General features: G+C 42.6%; 1 protein-coding gene across 2 annotated transcripts in view; it reads right to left on the reverse strand.

Moving 5' to 3' along the window:
- Positions 1–27,079, reverse strand: part of SNX25 (sorting nexin 25) — a 179,590-nt gene that overhangs the window by 16,893 nt on the left and 135,618 nt on the right. For both annotated transcript variants that reach the window (XM_075610238.1, XM_075610237.1), the window contains 5 exons: positions 11,198–11,329; positions 10,174–10,446; positions 7,257–7,421; positions 4,108–4,239; positions 2,060–2,200 (listed from right to left, as the gene is read on the reverse strand). In XM_075610238.1, coding sequence (XP_075466353.1) covers positions 2,060–2,200; positions 4,108–4,239; positions 7,257–7,421; positions 10,174–10,446; positions 11,198–11,329 — 843 coding nt within the window. The remainder of the gene's footprint in view (positions 1–2,059; positions 2,201–4,107; positions 4,240–7,256; positions 7,422–10,173; positions 10,447–11,197; positions 11,330–27,079) is intronic.

The raw sequence follows: 27,079 nt of genomic DNA on the forward strand, positions 1-27,079 counted from the left end.
CCGGTCTGTAACATGTCCTCTGGCTTCACAATGCAAATCTACAGGCTTCGCCAGACTGAAGAGTCCAGATGGACTTCTTAAATCTATATAGCTTCTAAGGTGCCCCCACCCCCAATCAGCCCAGAGGAATAAATCAGTACGCTGGCTTAACCGTCAGGCTCATTGTAGAAAGAAGTGTAGTGGCTCTCAACCTTTCAGCACTGGCACTCCTGGAGGAATTTTTCAATCTCAGGGCACCTCTGCTCATCAGACAGCACAGGCTACCTTTCTCATCACACGCACCACACTCACTCTCTTATACACTCGCATTTCATACTCACCATTATTATCACCACACTCCACCTTCACCCACCTTTTAAAACCCCTTTCCCTCAAACTGGCCCCACTTCTCATATAACACACATCACTTTTCTCTATCACACACATTCACATCGGGGAGGCTGCGATCCGCCATTCTTCTCTCTCCTCTGTGCCAGCCTGAGGTGAGCGAGAGGAGGCAGATCGCAGCCCCTCAGACTTCAGAAAGCGCGAGAAGCCACTACACACGGGCTGAGAAACACTGGTCTAGTGCAATGAAACTGGAGTATTCCTAGTTCAGAAAGAGAGCTTTAAAGGACAAGACACTAAAATATACACTTCAAGTTTTTCTCCAAAAACTACTGATTCTGGTGATGCCATGTAATGTCTGCAAATTGTAACAGACTAAAGGTCCAATAAATGATATATCACCTAGTCCCTCTCCCTCCTTCGTTACTCCATGGAAGAAAGGACCAACACAGCTACCCGCCCATCTTTTCTAACAGACTGGAGGTGGTAGAAAACGTTTGTGTGAAGAGACATGTGAAGTGTTGTAAAATACCCAACACCCAAATGTAATATTGCTCACTAGCATGAAGAAGAAAAAATGTAGCACACAGTCATACCACTGGAAGACACTAATGTATTTCCCAAAACAAGCATTGTGGCCCCACCACATTTTATTGACAACATTTGCTCTTCATGTCGTACACAGTGCAGCAACACTCTTCTCTACCACTTTCAGGCTATGGACCAAGGGGTTAACATTTGTGCTGAAGTGTTTGTTTGTTTTTTAATTAAAGTCGTGATCTGGCCCTAGAGACAGTCATAAAAGCTTAGGTTTCACATGGCTTAAATGGGCCAGGCCCAGGGGGGAAAAAACTATTAAGGAAACAACTTTGTGTAACAGTTTATACTTAAATGACAACAGGGCCAGAGCGAGGGATTACAGGTTCCCAAATGTTTTATGGTGGTGAGGTGATGTGATACTCTGCAAACGTCAAAGACAAGTCCTTCAAGGTTACCGTAGGGGTCGCCGAGAGGGCATGGCTGCATCTGGACAGAAGGCCCAACAGAAATGAAAATAATCTGCAAACAAATGTAGCAGACGTTACTGCACCCGTTAACGGGAGGCAATGTGTGGTCATTAATGCATTGGTTATACTGTATATAGCACAATTATTGAAGACATAGGTAACGTGCGGTATCTTTAAAGCGTAATTTCTTACATTATTCTCCTTAACGGACGCATTAACAGGTGCAACGCTGCCTGCTACATCTGTATAATAATTAGATATGTTCAACCTGCAGCAGTGTCACTTAAAAGTGCATATCATGGCCTTCATCAGCAATTCAAGAGTACTGTATACATAAATAGCTCTACACGGTGACAAGTCGCAGGTAGTTTCCATGTGTCCAACAGTGCATGAAATGTTTTGGAGTCCATGTACAACTACATTAATAAGCTAAATAGCACTACATTTAGCAAACTGACCCATTAGTCCTACTCACAAAAACAAAGCGCACCTGACTGGGTCGGATGTATCCCACGTCCTGGTTATAAGTCCTATTGCTACTGATACAGTGCCTCAACACTGTTTGGGGGGTTGTCGGTGAGCGGTGTGTATAAAAAGGTATATACGGATACTTTTTTTCTGTCTTAAACCCATTCAGTACTTCGTAGTGATGGAGCCTTGCACTAGTAAAAAGTTAAAACATCCAAACCACACGGGCACATGGAAATCAGAAGCCCGTTTCCTACCTCGCTGAGTTTCCTGTGCAGATTCTGAAATTCGCTCAACTTTCTCAAGACCGTCCACGTCCTGCTTTCCGCGTCCCCGGCCTCCACTAAACTAACCGTTACAAAGTAACAGGGCATTTGCTCGCCGTTCTCCTCCGCAACCTGGGAGAAGGGACAGGAAAAGCCGAGAGGCAAAAATCAACATTCGCGGCACAACGGGAGTTGGATGACATCCGCTACAAACGAGGTCGCACACAAACGTGTGCAAATAACGACAAGGCGAGAATCCCCCCTCCCCTCTCCTAATTCAGCCAGGCTTCTTTCAGTGTAAGCAAGCAGTGCGTAGATCAGGGGTGCTCTTAGATAGAGCCTCTGATTGAGCCACCTGTGCTGCAGCAGGGACACCCTGAAATCTTGACCTGTTGGGGAGGGGGGGTTGAGGACTGGAGTTGAACACGCCTGCTGTAGGTGAATAGGAAATATATTTGTAACCTCATTTCTTCTAGCTGGCAGCAAAGGGCTTCTTCACCACTGCCTGGCATGTTAAATCCACAGTGAGTGCCATTGTTTGGCATTTTCTTTTCTTTACCCACTTAAGAGACATTTTCTTTTCTTTACCCACTTAAGAGACATTTTCTTTTCTTTACCCACTTAAGAGAAATTTTCTTTTCTTTACCCACTTAAGAGACATTTTCTTTTCTTTACCCACTTAAGAGACATTTTCTTTTCTTTACCCACTTAAGAGACATTTTCTTTTCTTTACCCACTTAAGAGACATTTTCTTTTCTTTACCCACTTAAGAGACATTTTCTTTTACATTCCAATGGGGGTTTTTTTTTTTTTTAAACTGGTAAAATCTGATCTGTTCAGATGTGAATTTAAGAAGAATGTTGCGATTTCGAACACTTAAAATATATACATTTTAAAGAGCAGGACAGGATTAGGGGGCCAGATATTAAAATATGAGGTTTCGCCGATACAGGCTGCATTACCACAGACAGGATGGTAAGTCATGTTCATACCTCTCGTTGCACATTGAGATAATACATCTTACTTTATGAAAATTGCAACCGGATTGCAGGCGGTCACTGAGTACAATAAAGAACTATCAGCTGAAATGCAGACCATTCTGCCGGGAGCCTGCAGCTATGCAAATATATTGCTTTATACTGTACCAGAAACATGCATGTGCAGTTCTTGTTAAATTGTTATAATTAGACATACAGAATCTTAGCACCCGCAGAATCCAGCCCCACAGTATTATATGTATTTAATTGTGCCACCTGGGAAAGTGACCTCAGATACACAGCAGTAAATAAAGGAGCCCCAATGTTCTTCCAATATGACAAATTATTTGATTACATTCCTATTGTTTTCCTCTTTTCTCTATGCAGTGCAGAAAATACAAAAGACAGTATAAAATAGGTATAGTTGGTGCCTGCTGGAAGACTATCTTGACGTGGTTGCAGCTTAACATGTTTTGGCCAAAACATTCAACTAAACGATCAATATTTATGAGAAGAAAAAACATATAAAAATGAACTATATCATGTGTCATATCAGATGTGCATGGTTGTAAATGTAACTTTGTGTAAGCAGTGGTACAAAACACAAGGCCTTTATTAGGGCAGCAACTGACCTCAAACATTTATATATATATATATATATATATATATATATATATATATATATTTATATATATATCCATATATTTTTAGATTACTTGGCCTGGGGGTCCATGAAATAAGACTGGCCCAGTCTTTCCATCAGAGGAGCTCTCGTTCAAGAGAAACTTCTCTGCGAGGCAACATTTTTATTAACTTTAAGCCAATGAATATGTCACGTGTTTGCTTTATTCTTTGCCCACTAGCATCCACTTATCTCCCCAAAATGCCAGGTACAAATAGGGTGCAGCTATGTAGGACTCCATGGTTCAGGCAGAGGGGAAAACATATTAAAAAACGAAACGGCAAGGTTAATTCCTAAAAGTTACCGCACAATATCTCCTCCTCATGTATATACAGTAGTGACGAGCGAACGCCGCTTCCTTTTGCGTGCACGCAGCTTACCTCGGTGGCGTTTATGAGAGCCCTCCACAGGCCAAGGTTCTCGCACCACCAATCTGTCCTCGAAATGTGGAGATCAAGGTCACTTTGCTCCTTCTCCATCAGAGCGATTTCATCCTTCAGTTTAGAAACAATCTGTCGGGGAGAAAGACAGGAGGCATGTTGGGTGACTGCACCCCAGTGTCTGTGTAAGGAAACGAACACGCTTTTACGGCTACTTTTATAAGCTTAAAGCTGCAGTTCAAGCTGCTGTTAAAAAAAAATAAAAAAACGATATATATTATTTTTTCCCCCCATTCAATATGTGCATCATTACAATCTGCACACTGCTGCAGATCCACCCATTCTCCTGTAATCGATCGCTTGCTCGGGGTTATTTCATTCAGCATTGTGGGCAATGTAGTTCCTAGAATATGATTGACTGGGCAGTTACTAGATACAATTGGTGCACTGCTAGAGAGAGGGCGGGTCTCGAGCCAGAGCCTATCAGAAGGGGAAGGGGGCTGTCACTTTGGAAATGCTTCCTACATTAGAAACATTAAAAATGTCTTTAAAAGATTTTTTTTTTACATTTCTTAAATGCTGCATGTATTTTCTCATAGTACAGAACGGATTTATCTTTAACAGCAAAGAGTGGAAATAGTTGACTGCAAAGCCTGCAATTCCCGTTACTTGGTCCTTTAGAAATAACTCCGGCACTGCAGGGGAGGAATATTTTAAACGATGCATCACAGAAGAAACTGCTAAACAGCTGCGGTTCTATAGCTCCCCTCATCCAAACTGACATTAAAACCCGATCAGTGAGGAAGACGCAATAAAAAAAAAACATATTACAACCATGTGAAACTAGCCAATAAACAGCACATTGTACATTAAATACAAGATATATCAGCATACAGCACTCCACTGTGACATTTGATTCATTGGTTTATAAAAGTGCAACACATTTGCGACTGCTTGGATGTGTTCCTTTGTGCCAGATATGTAGTTGTGCTGCCAGTGATGGGGCAGCCTGGTCCATTCATGCAGAATGACTTACAGGCACTAACAGCCTCCTCTATCCTTTACCTTGTACTGTGCAAGAGCAGGGGGTCTTGTCCCTTTTATCTACTATAACCTTGGTTTGTAGTCTACCACTAAGCTGCACACTGCGGGCCCAGTAACTGCTGGTACTTTCTTAACGCAAGCAGCTGGGTAATGTAACAGATTCATACTCTAAAAGGGAAATCCCTGGCAAAAAGGGATGGGAAGCTTAAAGTAACGAGATCAGTGGGCTCAATTGCATGTCCATATGCATCATCTAAACATCAGACAGAGACTAGAACAGACTTTGCTATCTTGTGTGAGACATAATGCTGCATTTTTTAAGGGTTTCTTATTTTTTTTTTTTTTATGAACTTTTTACCGTGATAAAAAAATACCAGAGAAAGTTTTAGGTTAAACTGACCTTGCCGCAGGCCCCGGAGTTTCCACTCCAGTGTTTGTTCTCTCAGTATCACTGTGCTACCGAGCTGGTGACAAAATGTACAGTACCAGCTGTTCTGATCTGGGAGTCGTAAGCAGATTAAGCTATAAATGAATACAGTGTTATTCATTTAGCTGATTTTCTAATCATTTTAATGAAACTTCTGTGCTGTATTTTATCATATTAAAATGATATATATATATATATTTTGCAAATAAAAAAAAAAGTGTGAACTTTTTTCTATAGCCACATAACCATGTTTTAAACCATTTTCCCTCCAGAAACCTTTTCTATTTTTGCTGTATTTACATTGTTAATGCATCATATTGGTTCTGACAACAGAATTCTGATTGTGAACAGTACACAATGTTCTACATGTACTTATTTCTATGTTGTTAGGGGTAGGCAAATATGAGCTAAAGCATTTTAATTCTTATTTTGACCAGAGTTTGTCTTCTTTATCAAAATCAAGGTCTTTACGTCTTCCACAAACCTGGGAAGTCACCCAAGATCTGGGATGGAACAAAATATCGAAGGGAGCTTTGGCCAAGCCAAACCCGAAGACCAAAAGGCCATGATAAATTATTTAAAACCAAATGTTCTTTAAAGCAGCAATTCCCCATTTTTGGGTTCATCATTAACTGTTTTTATTATTTATTATGTTTTTTTTTTTAAACTAACCCAAGCCGTAGGGTCCACAGAAGCTGGTCCATGGTCCCCCTTTGTCCGGGGACAACTTGGATCAAGAGATCGCAGTACTTTTTGTGTGGATGTTTTGACACACAATAAAACTACTACTATTGCCATCAGTGCTACAAATATAGCCATGGAGCAACCGATAGCGAGACGCTGTTTCCTATTGGCTCCTGGAGAGAGCCCTGACTCCATTTCCAGTTTACTAGCTTGGCTGGCGGACGGCTGGCTGGTTGCTTGGGAACTTGGGGATTCCCCAGATACATTTTATGTCTGTCTGTTCCTTAAGCCTGACCTGTTCTTTTTGTGTGTGTGTTAAAAAAATGTATTTTCTTTAATCTCTAGCTTCTGAGGCTACTATGGTAACTTTTGCGGCCTGTAGCTTGGTTCTGTCAGCACATGTATTTATTACAAAAGAAACCAGTATTGAAGGGATTACACCGTTTATATTGTATCAAAGGGGATTAATGTTGTAGTTAAATGCATGTTTTACTGTTGCAGTCTCCATGACACCAAGTCATGTTTATCCCTTTGCATTTCACCGGTACTGAAATACAAATCCAAGGTGCGGTCCCTACAGAGGACAAAACGTCACTCGTGACAGCGATAGGTTAAAACCAGAGGTTCTCAACTCCAGTCCTTAAGACCTCTCAACAGGTCAGGTTTTCAGGATATCCCTGCTTCAGCACAGGTGGCTGTGTCTTCAACTGAGCCACCTATGCTGAAGCAGGGATATCCTGAAAACCTGACCTGTTGGGTAGTCTTAGGGACTGGAATTGAGAACCCCTGGGTTAAAACTATGCAGTTGATGCTTACCTGCTTTAGATGTTCAAAAATCCCTTTCAAATACATACTTTATTTAAAAGGCGTCAATCTGCCTTCTTATAAAACAGATCAGTCCGCGTTTCAGTTGGGATCTGCCCGAATTGCACCTTTGAAATCCATTACCGTTCCACCGGATAACGCTCAGCCGTCACAGGGAAAATGAGCGTACCTTTTTGTCAGGTTTCGGTGCGTTGATAATGGAGGTGAGAGCTTGTCTTTTATAGTCCAGCTTCTCGGTGAGCTGCCGCAGTTTATTTACTGCATAACTGGCCTGCTCACTTATTCCACTGCTGCACACATCCAGGATCTCCACCCCGCCGTCACACGCCTGCATCTGCAAGAAGATACAAAATCAATAACTTAACATCGACACCAGGGCTTCTTAAACTCCCCCCCCCACATATGTTAATATGCCGTTATAGAACGTTGGAGACCTTTTTTTCCTTGAAACGTTCATCTTTCTTCTTGGCTTACGTTGCTTACTAACCAACATTTCGTATTAGCCGCTAGATTGTCATGACGACAGGTTCCATACGTGTTATTATACGAATGCCCCGTGGTGAGAAATGCCGGTGGCGACACGGTGTCCGTAGCTAACTGGGTTAAAGAGTCACATAGAAAATGGTTCTCAAAATACCCAGGATATTTTTTCGTTTTGGGTCAGTAACTTGGGGAGTGACTATATTTAGCGACAGGCGTTTAGGACCCGATACTTCACCCTCATTATTTACTGGGAAGCACCAATAACAACTGGTTGTCTTGGTACCATCTCATTTTGTGCGGAAGAAAATAGCACAAGTCTGATTTATAGTTTGAATATCTGCCCCAAAACACTGTGACAAAGGCAACAGACGTGAAAACAAGTCGTAAGCATTTAAACACTAAGAAGTCCATGGGGAATTGTGGCCGATGACAGCTTGATCTTCCGCTTTGGTTGATATAGATCGAGTCCCTAAAACAGATATACTGACCCAGATATAATGAACGGAGAACAAATACAAAAGTATAATGTTTAATAAAGTCCAATCCCCGCAAAACATTTTTTCTTACAGCAAACTTGTAAAATTACTTCCCGTAGTAGTATTTGATGGATATTCTCTATACACTGTAAGGTGCAATCCCAAGTGACTTGTTGAAGTTTACTGGGTGGTAAACTTATCATTACACTCTATGCAATAACTTTTACCTTTCCCATGTTATGATTTACCACTACAGAAATATTGACTAAATCTGAGGTTTTAAAAAAGGAAAAAGTCTGCAGTTTCTTCCATAGAGATAAATTATTGTGCTGCCTAATTAAGCAATGCGTATAATAAGAATAGTGATGTACCGGGTACCAGGAAATTACCCGGTCATATTTCAATTACCCGGAACCAGCGCTGAGACCCGGTGCCGGATACCTCTGTCCTACTCTGCTTCCTCGGCCCTCCTCTTGGAGAACGTCAGGAGCAGAGCAGCAGAAGAGACTTATCTGCAGCTGGTGGCAGAGGCGGACCACGGCGACATCTTGGTGGCGGTGGGAGCAGATGAAGACATCCTTCGGTCGGTGGGAGCAGATGAAGACATCCTTCGGCCGGTGGCGGTGGGAGCAGAGGAACGTGACGGAGCAGGAGCGTTACTAGAGGACAGCCGGGGAAGAGCTGCGCTGTAGCAGCGGGAGACACCAGAAGTCGAACTGCTGGGGCGCGCTCCTCCCTGGCTGTTCTCTAGTAACGCTCCTGCTCCGGTCACATTTCCTCTGCTCCCATCGCCACTGGCTGAAGGAGTTCGTCCTCTGCTCCCATCGCCACCAGGATGTCGCTGTGGTCCTCCTCACCCTCCACCATCGGCTGCAGGTAAGTCAAAACTACCCAGCCGGGTAATTTGCACCTGCCCCCCCCCCCCCCGTTCATTTTTTGGACCCGGTACATCCCTAATTATGAGACACACACACACACACACCAGCAAGGAACTCACTATTGAAGTAAAACAACATTAATAATACTGGGTGCAAACCGTTCAAAACAGGTAAATGAAGACGCAAAAAGGCATACCCCGGTTTAAGGACACTCACTTTAAGTACACTCGCGAGTAAGTACATATCTCTCAATAGGCAAACGGCAGTTCACGCATGCGCCTGTCAGCACGTCCAGAACAGCAATACCGGCTCCCTACCTGTACCAAAGCTGTGCGCAAGCGGGGAGACTATAGTGCCTGTTACACATGCGTTATTTACATCAGTTATGCACGTGTATGGCGATTGCAGAACAGTACATGCATCGATAAGTGGGAAAAAGGTAGTGTTTCACTTTAAGTACATTTTCACTTTACATACATGCTCCGGTCCCATTGCGTATGTTAATGCGGGGTATGCCTGTATTTAATTACAACAATTTGGAGCTGAAACTTTGAGTCATTAAATACAACCCTTTCCTTTGCATTGGAGTGCCTGTCCCTTTTTGTATGTATGTGTATATGTACCGTTTGTGTATGTGTATGTGTGCATGTGAATGTGTGCATGTACATTATATGTATGTATGCACGTGTGATATACACACACACACACACACATACTGTACACATACCTACACACACACACACATATATATATATATATATATATACCTACACACACACACACACACACATATATATATATACCTACACACACACACACACCTACCTACACACCTACCTACACACCTACACATACCTATACACACACACACACACACCTACACCCACGCACACACCCACACATACCTACACACACACACATACCTACACACACACACACCTACCCACACACACACCTACCCACACACACACACACACACACATACCTACACACACACACACACACACACACACACATACCTACACACACACACACACACACATACCTACACACACACACACCTACACACACACACACAGCCCTCCCACCCCCCATATATATATATATATAAATACATAAACGCATTTAATAATTCTCATGTTGGTCCAATTCACGAAATGACAACCTACAACTAACAAAGCTGATATTTGCAAGCAGACAAGTACATGAAATTTGGAGAGGGCAGATGGGTAGACTTCATTTGGCTCACCACTTCATCCCTGTTGTCTGACGCACACTGGCAGGCGACTTTGTCTTCTTTTCGAATCAGTCGGTCATACAAATCGCTGACAATAAACGACGGGTAATATCTGTCCTTCAGGGTCTCATACACGTCAGCCTGAATCTTGTTGAACACCTCGATACCCTTGTTGCCCACAAGGCTTTGCTGGATTTCTTTGTAAAGCTGTTTCTCTACTGGGATTTCTCTGCTCTCCACAAAGAAATTCTGGTAAATTTCACCGACTAGTTGAGGTATTTCAGTCTGAAAACACAAACAAAATGAATAATTTAGCCATATTAATGCGAGGTGTCAGTCACTCTGAAATGTGTTTTCAGGAGTTCGTCTACATCTCTAAATTATTCATTTTAGAAGCAGCAATGAATCTCAAACATCAACTGATACAAGTCCATTAGAAACATCTTGAAAAACATTTCCATCTATACACGATATAAACTATGAGAATTCCTCAATATATGTAGTGACAGCACTTTCCTATGGTATCATCACACACTACTAAGGCCGTGCCTATAGTGCCGTAGTTGGCGACGGCGACACGGCGGGTGACGTCACCCATCGCCGTCGCCACCGGCGAAAGTTATGTTTCGCCGGGCGGCGGGGTCGCGGGATTCCGGCAATTTGATTTGTTCAAGGGCCGTCACATGACGCGGCGGCCCTTGAAAAATCTAATTTTGCCGGCTCCAGGTTTTCGCGACGTCGCGTCGCCGGCACTATAAGCGCGGCCTAACCCAGCATTCACATGGCAGAATCTTTGCCTCCGAGCACAGAGTAAGTTTTCCGGGCAGTAGGTCCTACTTACAGTAACACACTGTACAAATATACCCAAGCATTCCATAAAATGTATAAATAGTTGATATAACCACTTCACCTTAAGGGGTGACATTCTTCCCCCGCATGGAATTTAAAAAAAAATTTTTTAAACAATTTGGCAATCGCAATGGGCTGTCTTAATTTCCGGCGGTGACATTTTCAATGAGCAGCCCCTCCCTCTTACCTTGTTTGCATTCTTCAAATACTCCACAGATTCCCAAAAGCTGACCAAAGCCCTCTTGTCAATCTTTTCCATATATAATCTGAAGTGCTCTCTGAACGAAGGGTTAGCCAAGATCTCGTCAAATTGAAGAATCTGAGGGAAACAAATAGATTGACTTCTGGGGAGATGCTCATAACAAAAAGGTGTGGGACATTGTGGACAAGAGTCCTTGAATTTTGGAACAAAAATCAGCAAAAAAAAAAAAAAAAAAGAAATACACATTTGAAGAAATATGCATAATAAATAATTCAGCGGAGAAAAGATGAGCTGACCAACAGACAACAGGTTCATGGGCTTCTCTGAAATACCTTGGCATGTAACTTGAACATTAATTCCTTTATTAACTCTGATGGTCCATGACAGGTCTGTAATCTGAATGTATAACCTCTGTTTATTTCATGTACCTTTGTTTCCATGCACCTGTCCTTATAGAATATAAACTCCTTCAGACAGGGCCTCCTTACCTACTGCAACAATGTAAGATTACGTTTGTTATTTTATTGTTTTCATCCTCCAACTTGTACAGCGCTACGGAATATATTGGCGTGTTGTAATAATAATAATTCTAGCTTTGCCTATCTCATGTGTAACAAAATAATTGTATTTAATTGTAGTTGTTCTCAAACTGACTGTTCAGTATTGCGATGCGCCCTTAAGTAGACGCCTGTATTTGCTTAAAACATATGATGATGATATATTGATAACATTTAAGTCTAAATAAAGAATTCAACAGTTTTTAGTGGAGTCAAACATTAATACCTTTATTTTTAATCTATACGTGCCTATAAAGCAAGGATTCATTGTGTATACTGCATGTTCTTCATCAAATGGCACGGTCATCATATAAAAATAAGCAAACACAAAAAACACATCAGTGGCCACTGGAAGAGCTCAGACAGAATCACATATTCCTTTATGGATGTAGCGAGACTGCGGCTACCTCCTGTCCTAGGTTTGGCATACAGTAGCTACAGATCTGTAAACTGGGTAAATCTAAGCAACAAAAGGCTGATTTACCTGCACTTACTTCCTGTCACTAGTGACATAAGAGGTCCCAGGGCCTCGTCCCCAGTGATCGCGATGGCGTGTGCGGCGCGAACAAAGAGACGGCCCTCTATGGGGTCGGCATGCACAAAGTGCGATGGCGCGACCACATTTTGAAAACACAAAAAAAATTGTCTTTTGGCATGGCGGCCAAGTGATGGCCACGTCACGTGGCGATTCAGCCAATGAGGACGAACCAGCCATGTGACGTCATGGCCGCATCCCCACCACGCCTCCCCGTCGTGTGTGATCTGAGGTCCTCAGATCGCTCGGGTGAAGGGCACGAGCGCTGCTAGGCGCTCCGTCACGCGTGCTCACTGGGGCCGTTGCCTAAGGCCGTGCTTATAGTCCTTGCTACGGCGACGCTGACGTCACGGAAAAAATCTAATTGAATGGTCTTCCAGCGATCGTGAGCGTCGCTCAGTCACGTCGCTCCTACTATAAGCGCACGCGACAGATTCAATACATTTGTTTTGACGTGACGCCGGGACTATAAGCGCGGCCTAACACATTAACAGCAGCAACTCCTTCCTTAATATTTTTATTGTATCATTTCTACTTGCAAAGCTTTCAGAGACGCTCCAGGTTTGTGAAACATTTAGCATGCCTGGCCCCAGCATTTGGGGACAAAATATGTCTGCTAATGAGTGAAATCGTGAGGGGGAAAATCATCACAATGCTGAGCGCTCTGCTTGTTCATTGATTAAGAACACGTTTGTGAATATACTGTATCTGGTGGAGCCTTATTTCCCGAACTACGGGGTCCCATTCATAACACGAGGGCAGTATATTTTACTAAAGGAAATTGTGCCACTGCTGCGTCAACACATGTTTCTGCATAACTGGGATCTTGCTACAATAGCCAAAAAAAGCAAAGCTGCCACCATGTACAATTGCCATTTGCTTCTCTAGTTTTTAATCAACTGTTCAAAGACAATAAGGCAGTCTTTACTGCAATACAAATACTAACCAATACAAGGTTCCTCCGCGCCATCCTAAACTTACATACAGTATCTTATTTGTGACAACTTAAAGTCTCCATTCTGATCTGTGTCTTTTCACTACCATCTGTTCCAATGCGCACACAGCATCATTTTCCATTGTCTTGCAGGCATTAGCAGTCACAAGGTGAGCCCTTTCATTCCAGGAAGACAAATATGTCTGACCCCCTCCCCCTCCATATTCCTCCCTTCTATAGCCACCTCTTTCTTTATACCAAACAGGAACAGCTCTCACATTCTCCAAGGCAGCGTTTCCCAAACGGTGGGTCGCGACCCGGCACCGGGCCACGGCACCAAAATTGCCGGGTCGCAGCGAGGCTGGCCGCGCGGTGTCTCCCGTCCCCCCTGCTCAATTTTAAAAAAATGCCGGCGATTTCCCCCTGCGGTCCCGCGCAGGGCAAGCAGGGCCTGCTCCCTTCCTCCCCCCCGCTCCCAACGTGGGACGGAGGGGGAAGTACCAGCTCCTCTGCGGCCCGCACGTTACATGGGACGGAGGGGGAAGTACCAGCTCCTCTGCGGCCCGCACGTTACATGGGACGGAGGGGGAAGTTCAAGCTCCTACTGCGGCGTGCTTCCCCCCGCAGCCAGCTTCCCCCCGCAGCCAGCTTCCCAAGCTCACCTCCCGTGGCACCACCTCCCGTCCCCCCAAGCCCACCTCCCGTCCCGGGCAGCAGGAGATATCGGGGGCAGCAGGGGAAAGCGTCCGGCGGCAAGGTAAGTCACCCCACCCAGTCACTGCCTCCCACCCAAGTGCCCCTGGTCCCCCTCCCACCCACCCAAGTGCCCCTGGTCCCCCTCCCACCCACCCAAGTGCCCCTGGTCCCCCTCCCACCCACCCAAGTGCCCCTGGTCCCCCTCCCACCCACCCAAGTGCCCCTGGTCCCCCACCTACCCAAGTGCCCCTGGTCCCCCTCCCACCCACCCAAGTGCCCCTGGCCCCCTCCCTCCCTCCCACCCAAGTGCCCCTGGCCCCCTCCCTCCCACCCAAGTGCCCCTGGCCCCCTCCCTCCCTCCCACCCAAGTGCCCCTGGCCCCCTCCCTCCCTACCACCCAAGTGCCCCTGGCCCCCTCTCCAATCACTCACATCCGTCGTTGCCTGTAATTCACTGTTTGTGTCTGTGTGGGTATAGGGGAGAGCGAGTGTGTGTGGGTATAGGGGAGAGCGAGTGTGTGTGTGTGTATCTGTATCAGTGTGTGTGTATCTGTGTGGCTGCGTGTGTGTGTCAGTGGCTGCGTGTGTGTGTCAGTGGCTGCGTGTGTGTCAGTGGCTGCGTGTGTGTGTGTCAGTGGCTGCGTGTGTGTGTGTGTGTCAGTGGCTGCGTGTGTGTGTGTCAGTGGCTGCGTGTGTGTGTCAGTGGCTGCGTGTGTGTGTATAAGAGGCTGTGTGTATGTATCAGTGTGTGTGTCAGTGGCTGCGTGTGTCAGTGGCTGTGTGTGTGTGTATCAGTGGCTGTGTGTGTGTCTGTGCAGGCCCTATAGGCCAGTATAGGCGATAAAATTTTTAGTGGGTCACGAAGGAGAAGTTCAAAAATAACCGGGTCACGGAAAAAAAAGTTTGGGAAACCCTGCTCCAAGGTATTCATTTGACACCAACACTCCATTTGCCTATATACATACATATGAATTTATTTGTAACCATGTATTTGTCATCATAACTGTTTTATGCATATACTTGAAAACGAGAGGTAACTCAATGAATTACTTCCTGGTAAAACATTTTATAAATAAAATAAATAATAAACATATGTGTGTGTGTGTGTATGTAAAATTATATACATATATTTTCCCCCGTACGTACGTACATACACAATACACACACACATATACTTACATACAGGCATACCCCGCATTAACGTACGCAATGGGACCGGAGCATGTATGTAAAGCGAAAATGTACTTAAAGTGAAGCACTACCTTTTTCCCACTTATCGATGCATGTACTGTACTGCAATCGTCATATACATGCATAACTGATGTAAATAACGCATGGGTAACAGGCTCTATAGTCTCCCCGCTTGCGCACAGCTTCGGTACAGGTAGGGAGCTGATATTGCTCTTCAGGACGTGCTGACAGGCGCGTGCGTGAGCTGCCGTTTGCCTATTGGGCGATATGTACTTACTCGCGAGTGTACTTAAAGTGAGTGTCCTTAAAGCGGGGTATGCCTGTATATATATATATATATATATATATACCTATAAGCTGTGTTAACAGCAAGCATTAGCTTATATGGGCTCCATGTAACAATGATTTTTCAGACAAAAGGTGACACATTGTGTGCTCATTTGCATGTCATTTCCCAGAATCCCTTGCTGCAGTGAAAGCACTGTATGCTGGGGTTAATGGTGAAAGGCGGGGTTGCAGACCTGTGAATGTGCTCACAAGTGATCTTTTTATTTGATATATATATATATAGATATATATACATATATATATACATATATATATCTATATATATAAAATATATATATATACATATATCTATATAGATATAAAATAAAGAATATCACTTGTGAGCACATTCACATGTCTTAGACAGGTCTGTAACCCTGCCTTTCAACCATTATCACCTCGCATACAGTGCTCCCACTGCAGCAAGGGATTCTGGGAGATGACATGCAAATGAGCACACAATGTGTCACCTTTTGCCTGGAATATCCATTCACATGGAGCCCATTTAAGCTTGACGAAGTTGAGAAAAAGTACATTAAGGGGGGGAGGTCTGACATAAACAGCACTGGGATCTGAGCAGCCATTTTAAGTCAGCATCCATCTGAGGTGCCTGATATTGTCATCCATTTTGTCTATTGTCTGCATGAGTGTTGGTATGAAAAGTTAGGTTTAAAAGAGACATTTTTTTTCTTCTTTCTGCTCCTTAGTTTTAAGTGATAATAAGCTTTTCAGCTAACCACAAGACCTTGGAGATGGGAGAAATGTGCCACTGTTATGAAAATAAAACATAAATAACAGACATCACACAGTCAGGGGGAGGTTCTCATGGTCAAATACACCCTTTCCCAGAAATCACGTATATAGAGAAAAGGTCACTGGCTTGAATAATAGTATGAATCTTACCGTTATGTTATTAGCTCAATGTTCAAATTTTGTTTATCTTATACGCTTATGTAATGACGCACACGCCACCTCATACAGGGGGCGTGGGCTTAGTATTTTGTCGTTGGGGAAGTTTTATTTTGAAACTTCCTTCTATGTGTGCATATGTATACAAAATAAACTCATTTGTTATTCTGCAATAAGCCTCAGATGTGTTTTCTTTATTTACGCTTTTCACAAGCTGATGTATCACCGTTCACACAGCTTTTAAACACAGCATGGGACTAGCAAAGCAAGTTTAAACCACTCACAGACATGTTTCAACCTTGATGGGTATCATCAGTGTGAGGTTGGTATAAACTTGCTCTGAAATATTTCTAGGCTGGGTAGGTTTACCATACATTTTAAGTTATGGTGGGTGAAAAAAGCGACAGAAAACCTCCACCGTTACCATATAGCCAATAAAGAATATCACTTGTGAGCACATTCACATGTCTTAGACAGGTCTGCAACCCTGCCTTTCAACCATTATCACCTTGCATACAGTGCTCCCACTGCAGCAAGGGATTCTGGGAGATGACATGCAAATGAGCACCCACCATAACTTAAAATATATACATATACATACATATATATATATATATACACACACACATATATATATATATATATATACACACACACACATATATATATATATATATATATATATATACATATATATATATATATATATATATATATATATATATACACACATATACACACACATATATATATATATATATATATATATATACACACATACCTAAAATGTACATCAATAATATAATGTACATTACATTTATATTTGATTAAAAGAACACAGTTACCAGGCCACAAACAAGCTTTTCTTTAAAAATGTGACTGTAGCTATGGACAGTGAATGATGCTGTTGAGTGACAAACATTCTTTACAGATGCCATACTTTTGTATGAAAGCATTTCCTGGATATTTATATGCTAAAACCTATACATAATGTTTGCAATTAGACAGACCCGATTGCTCTCCTAGTGTTTGCTCTCATCCACCCCCATATGTGATCCTTTTATTCTTCTTCCAGTATTATAGCTGCTTGTATAGTATATTTGTAACGAGTGCTACTTTCTATGCACTGTTGTCTTTAATGTACAAAAATAAACTCTTCAATATGCATTTAAACACAAGTCTATATTAAGGACCAGCCTTATTCTCCACGCATAACACTTTTATCCCTTTCCCAGATGTACTAACGAAGTGTTAGAATTCTATTTCCTTTTGTTTGGCTTTTATAGGCTCTATGGCAATCCCTGGGGGCCTCTGGGTTCAGCAGCGCAGCTCCAAAAAGCCAAGTAAATCTATTTCTTAAACCACATTTTGTTGAATATTTAATCAGAATGCAATCTGGGAACAGGAAAAGAAATGGGGCAGGATTACGTACATCCCACAGCATGAGTCTTCACAGTATGTCATTACAAACATTTAAATGTCAATCTTATACGATGGTAAAAAAAACAAAAAAAATAGTACAAATCGTTGGTTGTAATGCTCGACGAGCCTACTTAAAAACACAATCTGTATTAAACACACAACAGAACTGAAATGTGAAACAAACTTGTGCAGCCTTTGTATTATAGATTTGTTAGAGTATCCTGCTTGCATGGCGAGTAACCACCTGAGGCCTCGTCCAGGGTGGCGCTGAGCGGGCGCTTGCTCACGCTGGCCGCAATGAAACACGTGCAATGTGTGTGGCCAGCGTGAGCAAGCGCCCGCTCGGCGCTCAGAGCAAACCAATTTGAATTTGCCGCTCGCAAGCGCGGCGCGTGAGCGGTTCGCCCAATGAGGGCGAACCAGCTCCGCGACGTCGTCCTAGCCGGCCACGAATCGCCCGGCCGAGCAGGACGCAGCGCACGAGCGCCAGCGCGCCCATCCCCTGCCTGGCCACAGCCTCAGTGTACAATAACATAAGACAACACAAAACACCTGGCAAGTGGTTTACATTGAAATAGATGGAAGTACCATGGAAGAAGCTAAAGGCCACATAATATTGTCAGCCTTTATTTAAGTAATAATCCCAGAATGAATGCTGCATGGAAATGAACCAATCAGCTTTGAGAAGTGAAGGAATTATCAGTCTTCGACTCAGTGTTTTGACTTACTGGGAAAATTCACTATTCCCAGGAAATTTGATCCCTCACCTGGATAACATTTCTAACACCAGCAAATTGGGACATGGAAAGACTGAAAGCCGGTAGTGAAGGGAGCGCTGCGGAGCCCTGAGCTGGGGGGAGGAGCGGACCTCCCCACTTGCAATGACGTCTGACAGTGTAGTACTCTCCCTCCACTCCTGTGCATGCCCCGACACGGGCGTGGCTGCAGCTGCCTCGCAGTCCCACTGGAGTCTGCAAAGAGATCCACGTGCACGGAGAAGGTAGGGATCACCAACTACCCTCCCACTCCGCCCTCCCCCTCTTTACTCCCAGCCTCCTCGCCACTCCCTAACCCCCTACATTTGTCACCCCCTCTCCTCCCTCCCCATTCGTCTCCCCTCTCCTCCTCCAACTTGTACTCTGTCTCAGTATACAGTGCCGTCAGATTATATGTACTCTTGTAAAATACAGACAAAACGCAAAATAAACCACACCAGTGCACTACATAATTGTGTTAATAAGCGTGTTTATAAGTGCAATATACACACAACATTGAAGTAATGAAATCTGGACTGTCCTTTAACTGCAGCTAAAAAGACCTCAACCCCACAGTTGAAAAATAGAAAGTCTATATACAAAAATACCTACCCAAAAGTATATAACCAGACTTTAAACAGTCATGGGCATATACAAACATACCTACACTGACCCAGGAGTATATAGCCAGATTATACAGAGACAATAGTATATACAAAAAAACCTATACCAATCCATGCGTATATATAACCGGCGGCACTATACAGAGACCCAAGAGTATATACAAAAATACCTACAGTAGGTGCAAAAAATGGGACAAAAATACGTCTTGTCCTGCAAGTAAAAACTGTTGTTAAATCTACTTCTCAATGCATTTTAAACACGTTTTTGGATAGGGAGATTTGATCTTTAGACCAGGAAAACTCAGGAGATGTTGGCTTTAGACCAGGAAATCTGAAATTTTAAAGTGGAAACACTGCTTAGCCTATAATTCTCAATAATGCTGTGAGCTGCTCTACAAGCATCACATGAGAAACACTCTTCTGTGCACTCAAAAAAGGTGGTGGCACAAGGGAATTGTGCTGCGCAGCGACACAGCATCTTACAGCCAGTATGATCTTAAAAGCCACGAGTATTTCTATATTTATCCAATAAGGAAGCAAAGCCCAGGAACACAAACCAAGGATCGTTGGGTATTTTGGTGGCTATTTGTGTCAAAAAGAGAGAAAATCTGTTCCACAGAGACTATTGTGGGGCTAAACCACAAGATGTGTGACACGGTACCACTTTGCCAACAGCCCCTCTCGTCCAATGGCGAGATAGATTTTGTGATAGCCTGGAATTTAACTGCGGTCATGTACCGACAATTAAGTAGCTTGTAAGCATTTTCCTTAAATCAATGTGCAGGTGGAGCTCTTAGAAGTAGATAACCAAATGCCCACTTAGTCCTCGCTCAGAAGTTCCTCCTCTTACTGATTCTCATTTGGAAACACTTAATGGAGCTTTAGAACTTAAAGAGATTTTTTTTTTGAGATTTGGGATACTAGGCTATTTGGGGGGGGGGTTGAGGCTTATACGCAAGGAGCCAAGGTGCGTGAGAACACGGTGTTTACATTCACAGATGAAACAAGATGCCCAATTCTTTCGGATCAGTAAATTTCAAGAGTTGCAGCTCGGCAAATGAAATCACTGTGCCTTTCCACTTCATAGATCGAAATCTTGAGATGCCCAGATGCAACCAGGACTTAAATTCTTGTGACGGTGAGAGTGAGTGGTGAGAGTGAGTGAGTGGTGAGAGAAGGGAGAGGGAGTGAAATTAACCGCTGCAAAAAACGAGCAAATCTATGCTCGCGTCAGCAGGGAGGACGGCTGCTTTAATAGGCATTCCCTCATAGTCTTTTTTACATTATTCTAAATCCTACCCGAACCAGGGGATCCAGTGGAGCTCATCAGTGGTCTCCTGAAGTCAGTAGGCCCCCCTGGTTCTGAAGATATGGGTAGCTGGTTTGTGCTGGGTCTAACAAAACAAAAATGACAAAATACCGCAGTGGTCCACAAATATGGCCGTCAGGGGTCATCGATAGGAAGCCCGCTTTTTTCTATTGGCTGCTGGGCTGAGTCCTGATCCTGGCCCCCATATTGATGTCAAAAGATTGCCAGCTGGACCCCGTACCACGAACAGGTTTGCCACACTTGAACCAGGGCGTTTCGGACGCTGTTGAGCTCCGCAGGAGCCCACGTTCAGGTAAGAGTAAAAACAATTATCCTGGAAGGCTCCATTAAATTCACTCTTATACTAAAAAGAGTATAAATTTAAAAAAAAGAAGGGCATCTGATCAGAGTTGCCTGTTGCAAAACACATCAGAAGGACACAAAACAAAAGCATTACTCTCGCCTCCTGTGTAAGAGCATTTCCAGCCTGACCTTCAATATAACGACTTCTGTTCTAATTCTGTACCTTGCAGAGTTTCAGATCAATATGCTCGGCCTAAACCTACATTTCTCATTTGTCAGAGATGCTGCTACAAATTAATTCAAAAAAGAAAAATATCTACAGTATGTCGACCGCCTTCAGTTTCTGCAAAATAAATTGCAAATGTACACTGAGCACCCAAGATAAAGCCCACATTACAATATAATTACAGTGATATAACTAATGGCATATTGGAAAAGCTGCTATAGCGCGAACAGAAAATACATAAGATTGAATAAAACTATAAAAGAGGTCTAACAGGTATAAACTGAAATGCTTACATTTACAGGACCACGAGTGCAATAATAAGGCAAGGTTGAGATATGGAGAACTGCTCACGGTTTCTGTCCTCCCTGAGCTCTGCTTAGAACACCTGCGTTACGGTTTGACAAGTCTACCGCCCCAGTCAAACTACCAATATGCCCCTATCTTCCTGCCTACTTGGGTTCCAAGAGCTTGGATTACAATATAGGTGCAGAATATAGAATTGTCGTTAAAAATCGTTGATTCTAACAGCTGACGGGTTATAACGATGACAATCTGGCCAGCAAAAACGAGGGAGCTGCTTCCTGAGGGTAGTATTCATTTAAAGTGTTTTTGTGCAGGTGAGACACAAACAAAAGTGGTACTTTGCTAAGAAACATTATATAATAGAGGAATGTCTGCCCTGTAAAAGGTCTTGGTGGGGAACAATCTGAGCTTGCTTTTGGCTTTTCTTCCCACCTCTTATACACATCAATACCCTCTTTGTTTCTAAAGCCCTCTCCCGCCTTAAACCTTTCTCACTGACTGCCCCACACCTCTGGAATGCCCTTCCCCTCAATACCCGACTAGCACCCTCTCTATCCACCTTTAAGACCCACCTTAAGACACATCTGCTTAAAGAAGCATATGAGTAGCACCGTAGAAATTACTACACATGATACATAAAGCTTGGCCCCCTGCAGACGCACTTACCAGAATTCCCTCCTACTGTCTCTGTACGTTCTCCCTACCTACCAATTAGATTGTAAGCTCCTCGAAGCAGGGACTCCTCTTCCTAAATGTTACGTCTATGTCTGAAGCACTTATTCCCATGACCTGTTATTTATATTAATTGTTATTGATATGATTACCATGTGTATTACTACTGTGAAGCGCTATGTACATTTATGGCGCTACACATATAAAGACATACAATACAACACTGCCTCCCCTGCCCTTACATATTCTTCCTTATTGGACAGCCCAACGCATTCTACACCTCACCGCATCAAACAGCCATGATGTTTAATATGATGTTGCTGTACATAGATTGGGAGGAAAGAAAGTGCCACTAGGCAATCATATAAAAGAATGAAAAATGTATATTCGGTGTGGGATGCTTTAATCAATGATTTATAAAAACCTTTTGCATCAAGGGTGTTACTTGAAGTAGTTGAGCGCAGTTCAATATGATGCATATATAAAGAAATAAAAACACATCACAGTGCAAGAAATCTTAAATAAAGAGAGTGTTTTTGTGATGCGAGAGCCTCTGAAGTGGGAACTCACATTTTCCCAGTGAAAATAAACAGATCCAAAACTGTGGCACCAGGAGATGTAGGGGAATCCTATTCAATCTTCTCCTTATTGATGTACGATGATCTCACTCCATATGGCGTAGATAAGGCAACGTAGGGGTTAATGGAATTTAAAAGCCAACATAGTGCAGTCCAGCAAAATAGGTCAACTTTATGTAAGTGTGCATTTTATAGCTTTTTTTCTCTTGATAGTGTCAATTATAACAAGGCACATACAAATAGTTGGCACATACAAATAGTTGGCACATACAAATCGATGTCTGCTGCTGTTAAGCTCTCCCCGCTCGAATCTCTCCGTCGCGCCACTTCCGGTCCTGGATGTAGGAGGATCCTGGATGAAGCAAGGTAAGGGCAGAATGGAGCCAGCGGTCCACAGGGATTGACTCTATGCGTTTCACTAGGGTAGCTTTGTCAGGAGTCATTTCATGGGACCGGAAGGGCGTCACTACCAGAAGTGGCGATGGAGAGATTTGAGCGAGGAGTAGTGAGAGCTTAACAGCAGCAGACAACTATTTGTATGTGCCTTGTTATAATTGACACTATGTAAGTGTGCCTTTTATAGCTTTTTTTCTCTTGGTAAAGTTAACCTATTTTGCTGGATTGCACTATGTTGGGTTTTTCATTCCAATTACCCCTAATATTAGCCCCTCTTTTCCATGTACGTCTATGGATGATTAAATGATTAAAAAAATACTGTATTCCTTATAAACCTCTCATCTTCCTGACTGGAGCTTTCCGATTATCAAGAGTCTGATATCCACCTTTCTTTCTAAGCACAAGTAATGTCAGCCGCTTCTGAGACATCAGTGGCGGACTTACGCATACGCCAACTAGCTACAGCATAGGGCCCCAAAATATGAGGGGCCCCAAAATATGAGGGGCCCCAAATGAGAAAAAAATAATGCATTTCAAGTTTTAAAATCCGATGATAAAGAAATGGAAAAAATAAGATGCTCTATAAATATGGACATTTTCATTAAAATATGACCCTAAGCATCATGTGCATCGAAAGTGACAAACTTGGTAGCTTATCATTTGAAGACATCAATGACTTGGCTCTCCAAAGAAGCATGAAAGAAAATGTTTTAATATTAAAATGAATGTGATGTGCAAACACTGTTCATTTTAGCTTTACACAGTCATCTTTCATTCATTTCAGTTTCATGTTTATAGTGTATTTTCAGTGGTCCCTTCAGTCAGAATAATAAATCTATTTCTAATTTATGGGGCCTCTTAAACTTGACATAGCTTAGGGCCTCAGAAGGCCAAAGTCCGGCCCTGACTGTCATTGTCACTACATGTTCCATCCATACAGAAGCCTAATCCATATACTGTATTTAGCCATAAGAATTGACAGTAGTGGGTCAAACCAAAATGTCCACCAAACTCAGTATTATTACCCACTGTGCCAAGTAATGGGAATGTTTGGGAGAGAGCAGTACAGGGAATGACCGACTTCCGGCTTCCCAATGTGTCCCTTCTGCTATTATCAATTTATCTCTATTAGATCTAGTCCACTTTTAAACTATTAATGCTATTTTCAGTCACAATCTCTAGTGCTAGTAAATTCAACTTAATTGTGCACAAAATGTTTTATTTTATTTGTGGATGAGAGCATCATACAGGATACAGAAATTAAAAAGGGATAGGGAGAGTAGGTAGGGGAGAGGGAGTAGGGGAACGGAGGGAGTAGGGGAACGGGGGGAGGGAGAGAGAGAGTCTTCACCATCATTACATTCAGGGCTTTTAAAACATATCAATCTTATCCAATCCCATGAAACACGCTTCCGGTTTACAATAATAATAGACCCTGGTGTACATCACAAATTTCACCGTATCGTTTCAACAATCTTTCCCCGTTTAATGATCGCTCTTATACTCATGACAGAGGATAGACTTTTCCCAGTCTTAACTATCCATCCAAGGTCCCCACGTCTGAGTGAACTTTTTAACTGTACATGCAGTCCTCGGTTATCCAACGGAATACGTTCTGGAAGTAGCGTTGGATAGTGAAACTGTTGTAAAGTGAGTCCCATGTTAATCAGTGGCGGAGAGCATCGGATAACGTATTCAGGCGTCAGAAAACGGCCCATAGGGTTGCATTGTAAAGCGTCGGATATGCCATCCATTGTAAAGTGAAACGTCGGATAGCGAGGACTACCTGTATCTTTTAGGAAGATGGGGAGTTTCTTCATAAGCATTTCCTCACTTATCTGTGTCACTACTCTTTGGAGTGGGGCAAAGTGACTCTTCAAGGCTGCTGAAATTTCACATTTAGCTCCGGTTAAGATGTGAGATACAAGTCTTCCTATCTGGTGATCTAGATTTTCCACTGGTTTTGTCAATAAATCTATCAGTGGGTCTAGAGGTATTGTGAGGTCAACTGTATCTTCTATGAGTTTCTGAATCATTGGCCAGTATCACTGTATTATTGTGCAGAACCACCAAATTTGGGCCACATCTCCAATTTGTCCACATCTCCAACATAGTACTGAAGTTTTAGGGAAGATTTGGTGCAATCTTTTTGGACTCAAATACCATCGGAATACATTTGAATGATATTTTCCTTTGTCGTCGTCCATATCGATGTTTGAGGCAATGTCCCAAATGACTTCCAAATCTCCATTTAATATGTCCAAACATAGTTCCTCTGCCCATCTTCTCATGTAAAGATAGGGAGACATTTCCCTGTTTGCTACCAATTCAAAGTACACTTTGGTGATGAAGCATTTCTGGTATTTCTCATATCTACACATCCTTTACAAATTTGTTGAGTCTGGGAATTCCATATCTTCTGGATATAATGTCTAATCTGAAGATATTAAAATAGCCCCAAACTGGGCAATTTATACTTCAAGCATGTTTCCTCAAACTTCAACACCTTTCCTCTACTCATTAAGCCTCCTATATTTTCATCTCTCGGGGCCTCGATTACTCTGGTGCCACCTCCTGGAAGGAAACCTGGGTTATCCAAGAAAAGGGGCAAGTTGTGATGGTGACAAGAATAGTCTCTACTTAGACTTAGTTTGGTTTGAAATCGCCAATGAATTTCTCACTACACTAAGCGTGAGTACCTGTGGCTTAGGGTGTCCACCCATATCCATCCAAAGATATGAGAGCAAAGACCATGTTTTACTGTAGTGAGATTCAATTGCTACCCAACAGTAAAGATTGGCGCTTGCGTTCCCCATTATTATCTAACACAGTTGGGCTGCAAGGTAATATACCCATTAACGTTGGGTATTGCTAGGCCACCACCTGATTTGGGTATCATAACCGCTCTGGCAATTCTTGTTTTTTTTTCCCCTGCCAGATAAATTAGAATATTCTATATATCTTCTATATGTGTGGTAGGGATACGCATATAGGGAGCGTCTGAAAATGGTATAAAAATCCCGGGAGAGTGTTCATTTTCACTGATGTGATTCGGACTAACCAAGAAATCTGGTAAATGTTCCATTGGTAGAGGTCCAGAGGGTCATGAAAAAGTGTTTATTTTTTGTTTTACATATAGTAGATGATCATTTCAGTGTGCTCCTCCCCCCTCCCCCCATGTTCTTATATGATGTGATCTTGTAAATAACAGTTACCTACAGTATTTATTCTCCACACCATTTAAGATTTTGTACAATTCTATCATGTTTCAGTTAAGCCCCCGTCGGCTTTTTCCAGGCTACGGAAACCTAATCTTTTCTGCATTTCCCCCATACGGTAAAAGCTCAATACCCTTCACTCGTGCTGCGCATTGAGTCGATTTTTTTTAATTGAGCCGTTTACAACTAAAATGTCTCTAACCTGAGGTGTAGTAGATAAATGCGATTCTATCAACATATATTTTGTATTTGTTTCTCCCAATGCGCATTCATTTACATCTATCTAGTCTGGAAAGACTCTCGGTCTAAATTTGACATCACTATTCTGTATAACTGGGTCATCTGCAAGTTTTGCTACATTGCTCATTTCCCCTTCCTCTGAATAAGTGCTTTTCAACCTGTGTTCCAGGAATGTTATCAGGGGTTCCTTGAGGAAAATGTGATATTGGTGGATAGATGACCCTTTAAGATAAATCCATATTATTTTACCATCATTAATGTAATAATTCAGAAAAGTTCTTAAAGGTTATATTTTTGTGGTATAACATTACATCTAATAAAGAGAGATGTTAATTAAAAAAAAAAAAAAATCTATAAAGCTCAAACCACAGCAAAATCAGGTTTAGCCACATAGAATAAGCGAGATGAGGTTCTGTGAAGTCACAATTCATTTTTACAGAGTTACAAAACATTTTTCAAGGGCTCTGTAGTTGTTAAAAGATGGAAAACCACTGCTCTAAATCAAGTACAAATATTATAAAGAGTACAAATCCTACTACAGACTACTGAGGAATCCCACGGTGTACTATGTGCATAAACCAACCATTGTGTCTTACTCTTATCTGCTGGCCTTCTAGCCATCAACAACCAAGTAATATCACTAAGGGGGATATTACTCTGACAAACCCCACTGA

The sequence above is a fragment of the Ascaphus truei genome, chromosome 1 (assembly GCF_040206685.1).
Source record: "Ascaphus truei isolate aAscTru1 chromosome 1, aAscTru1.hap1, whole genome shotgun sequence".
Lineage (NCBI taxonomy): Eukaryota > Metazoa > Chordata > Amphibia > Anura > Ascaphidae > Ascaphus > Ascaphus truei.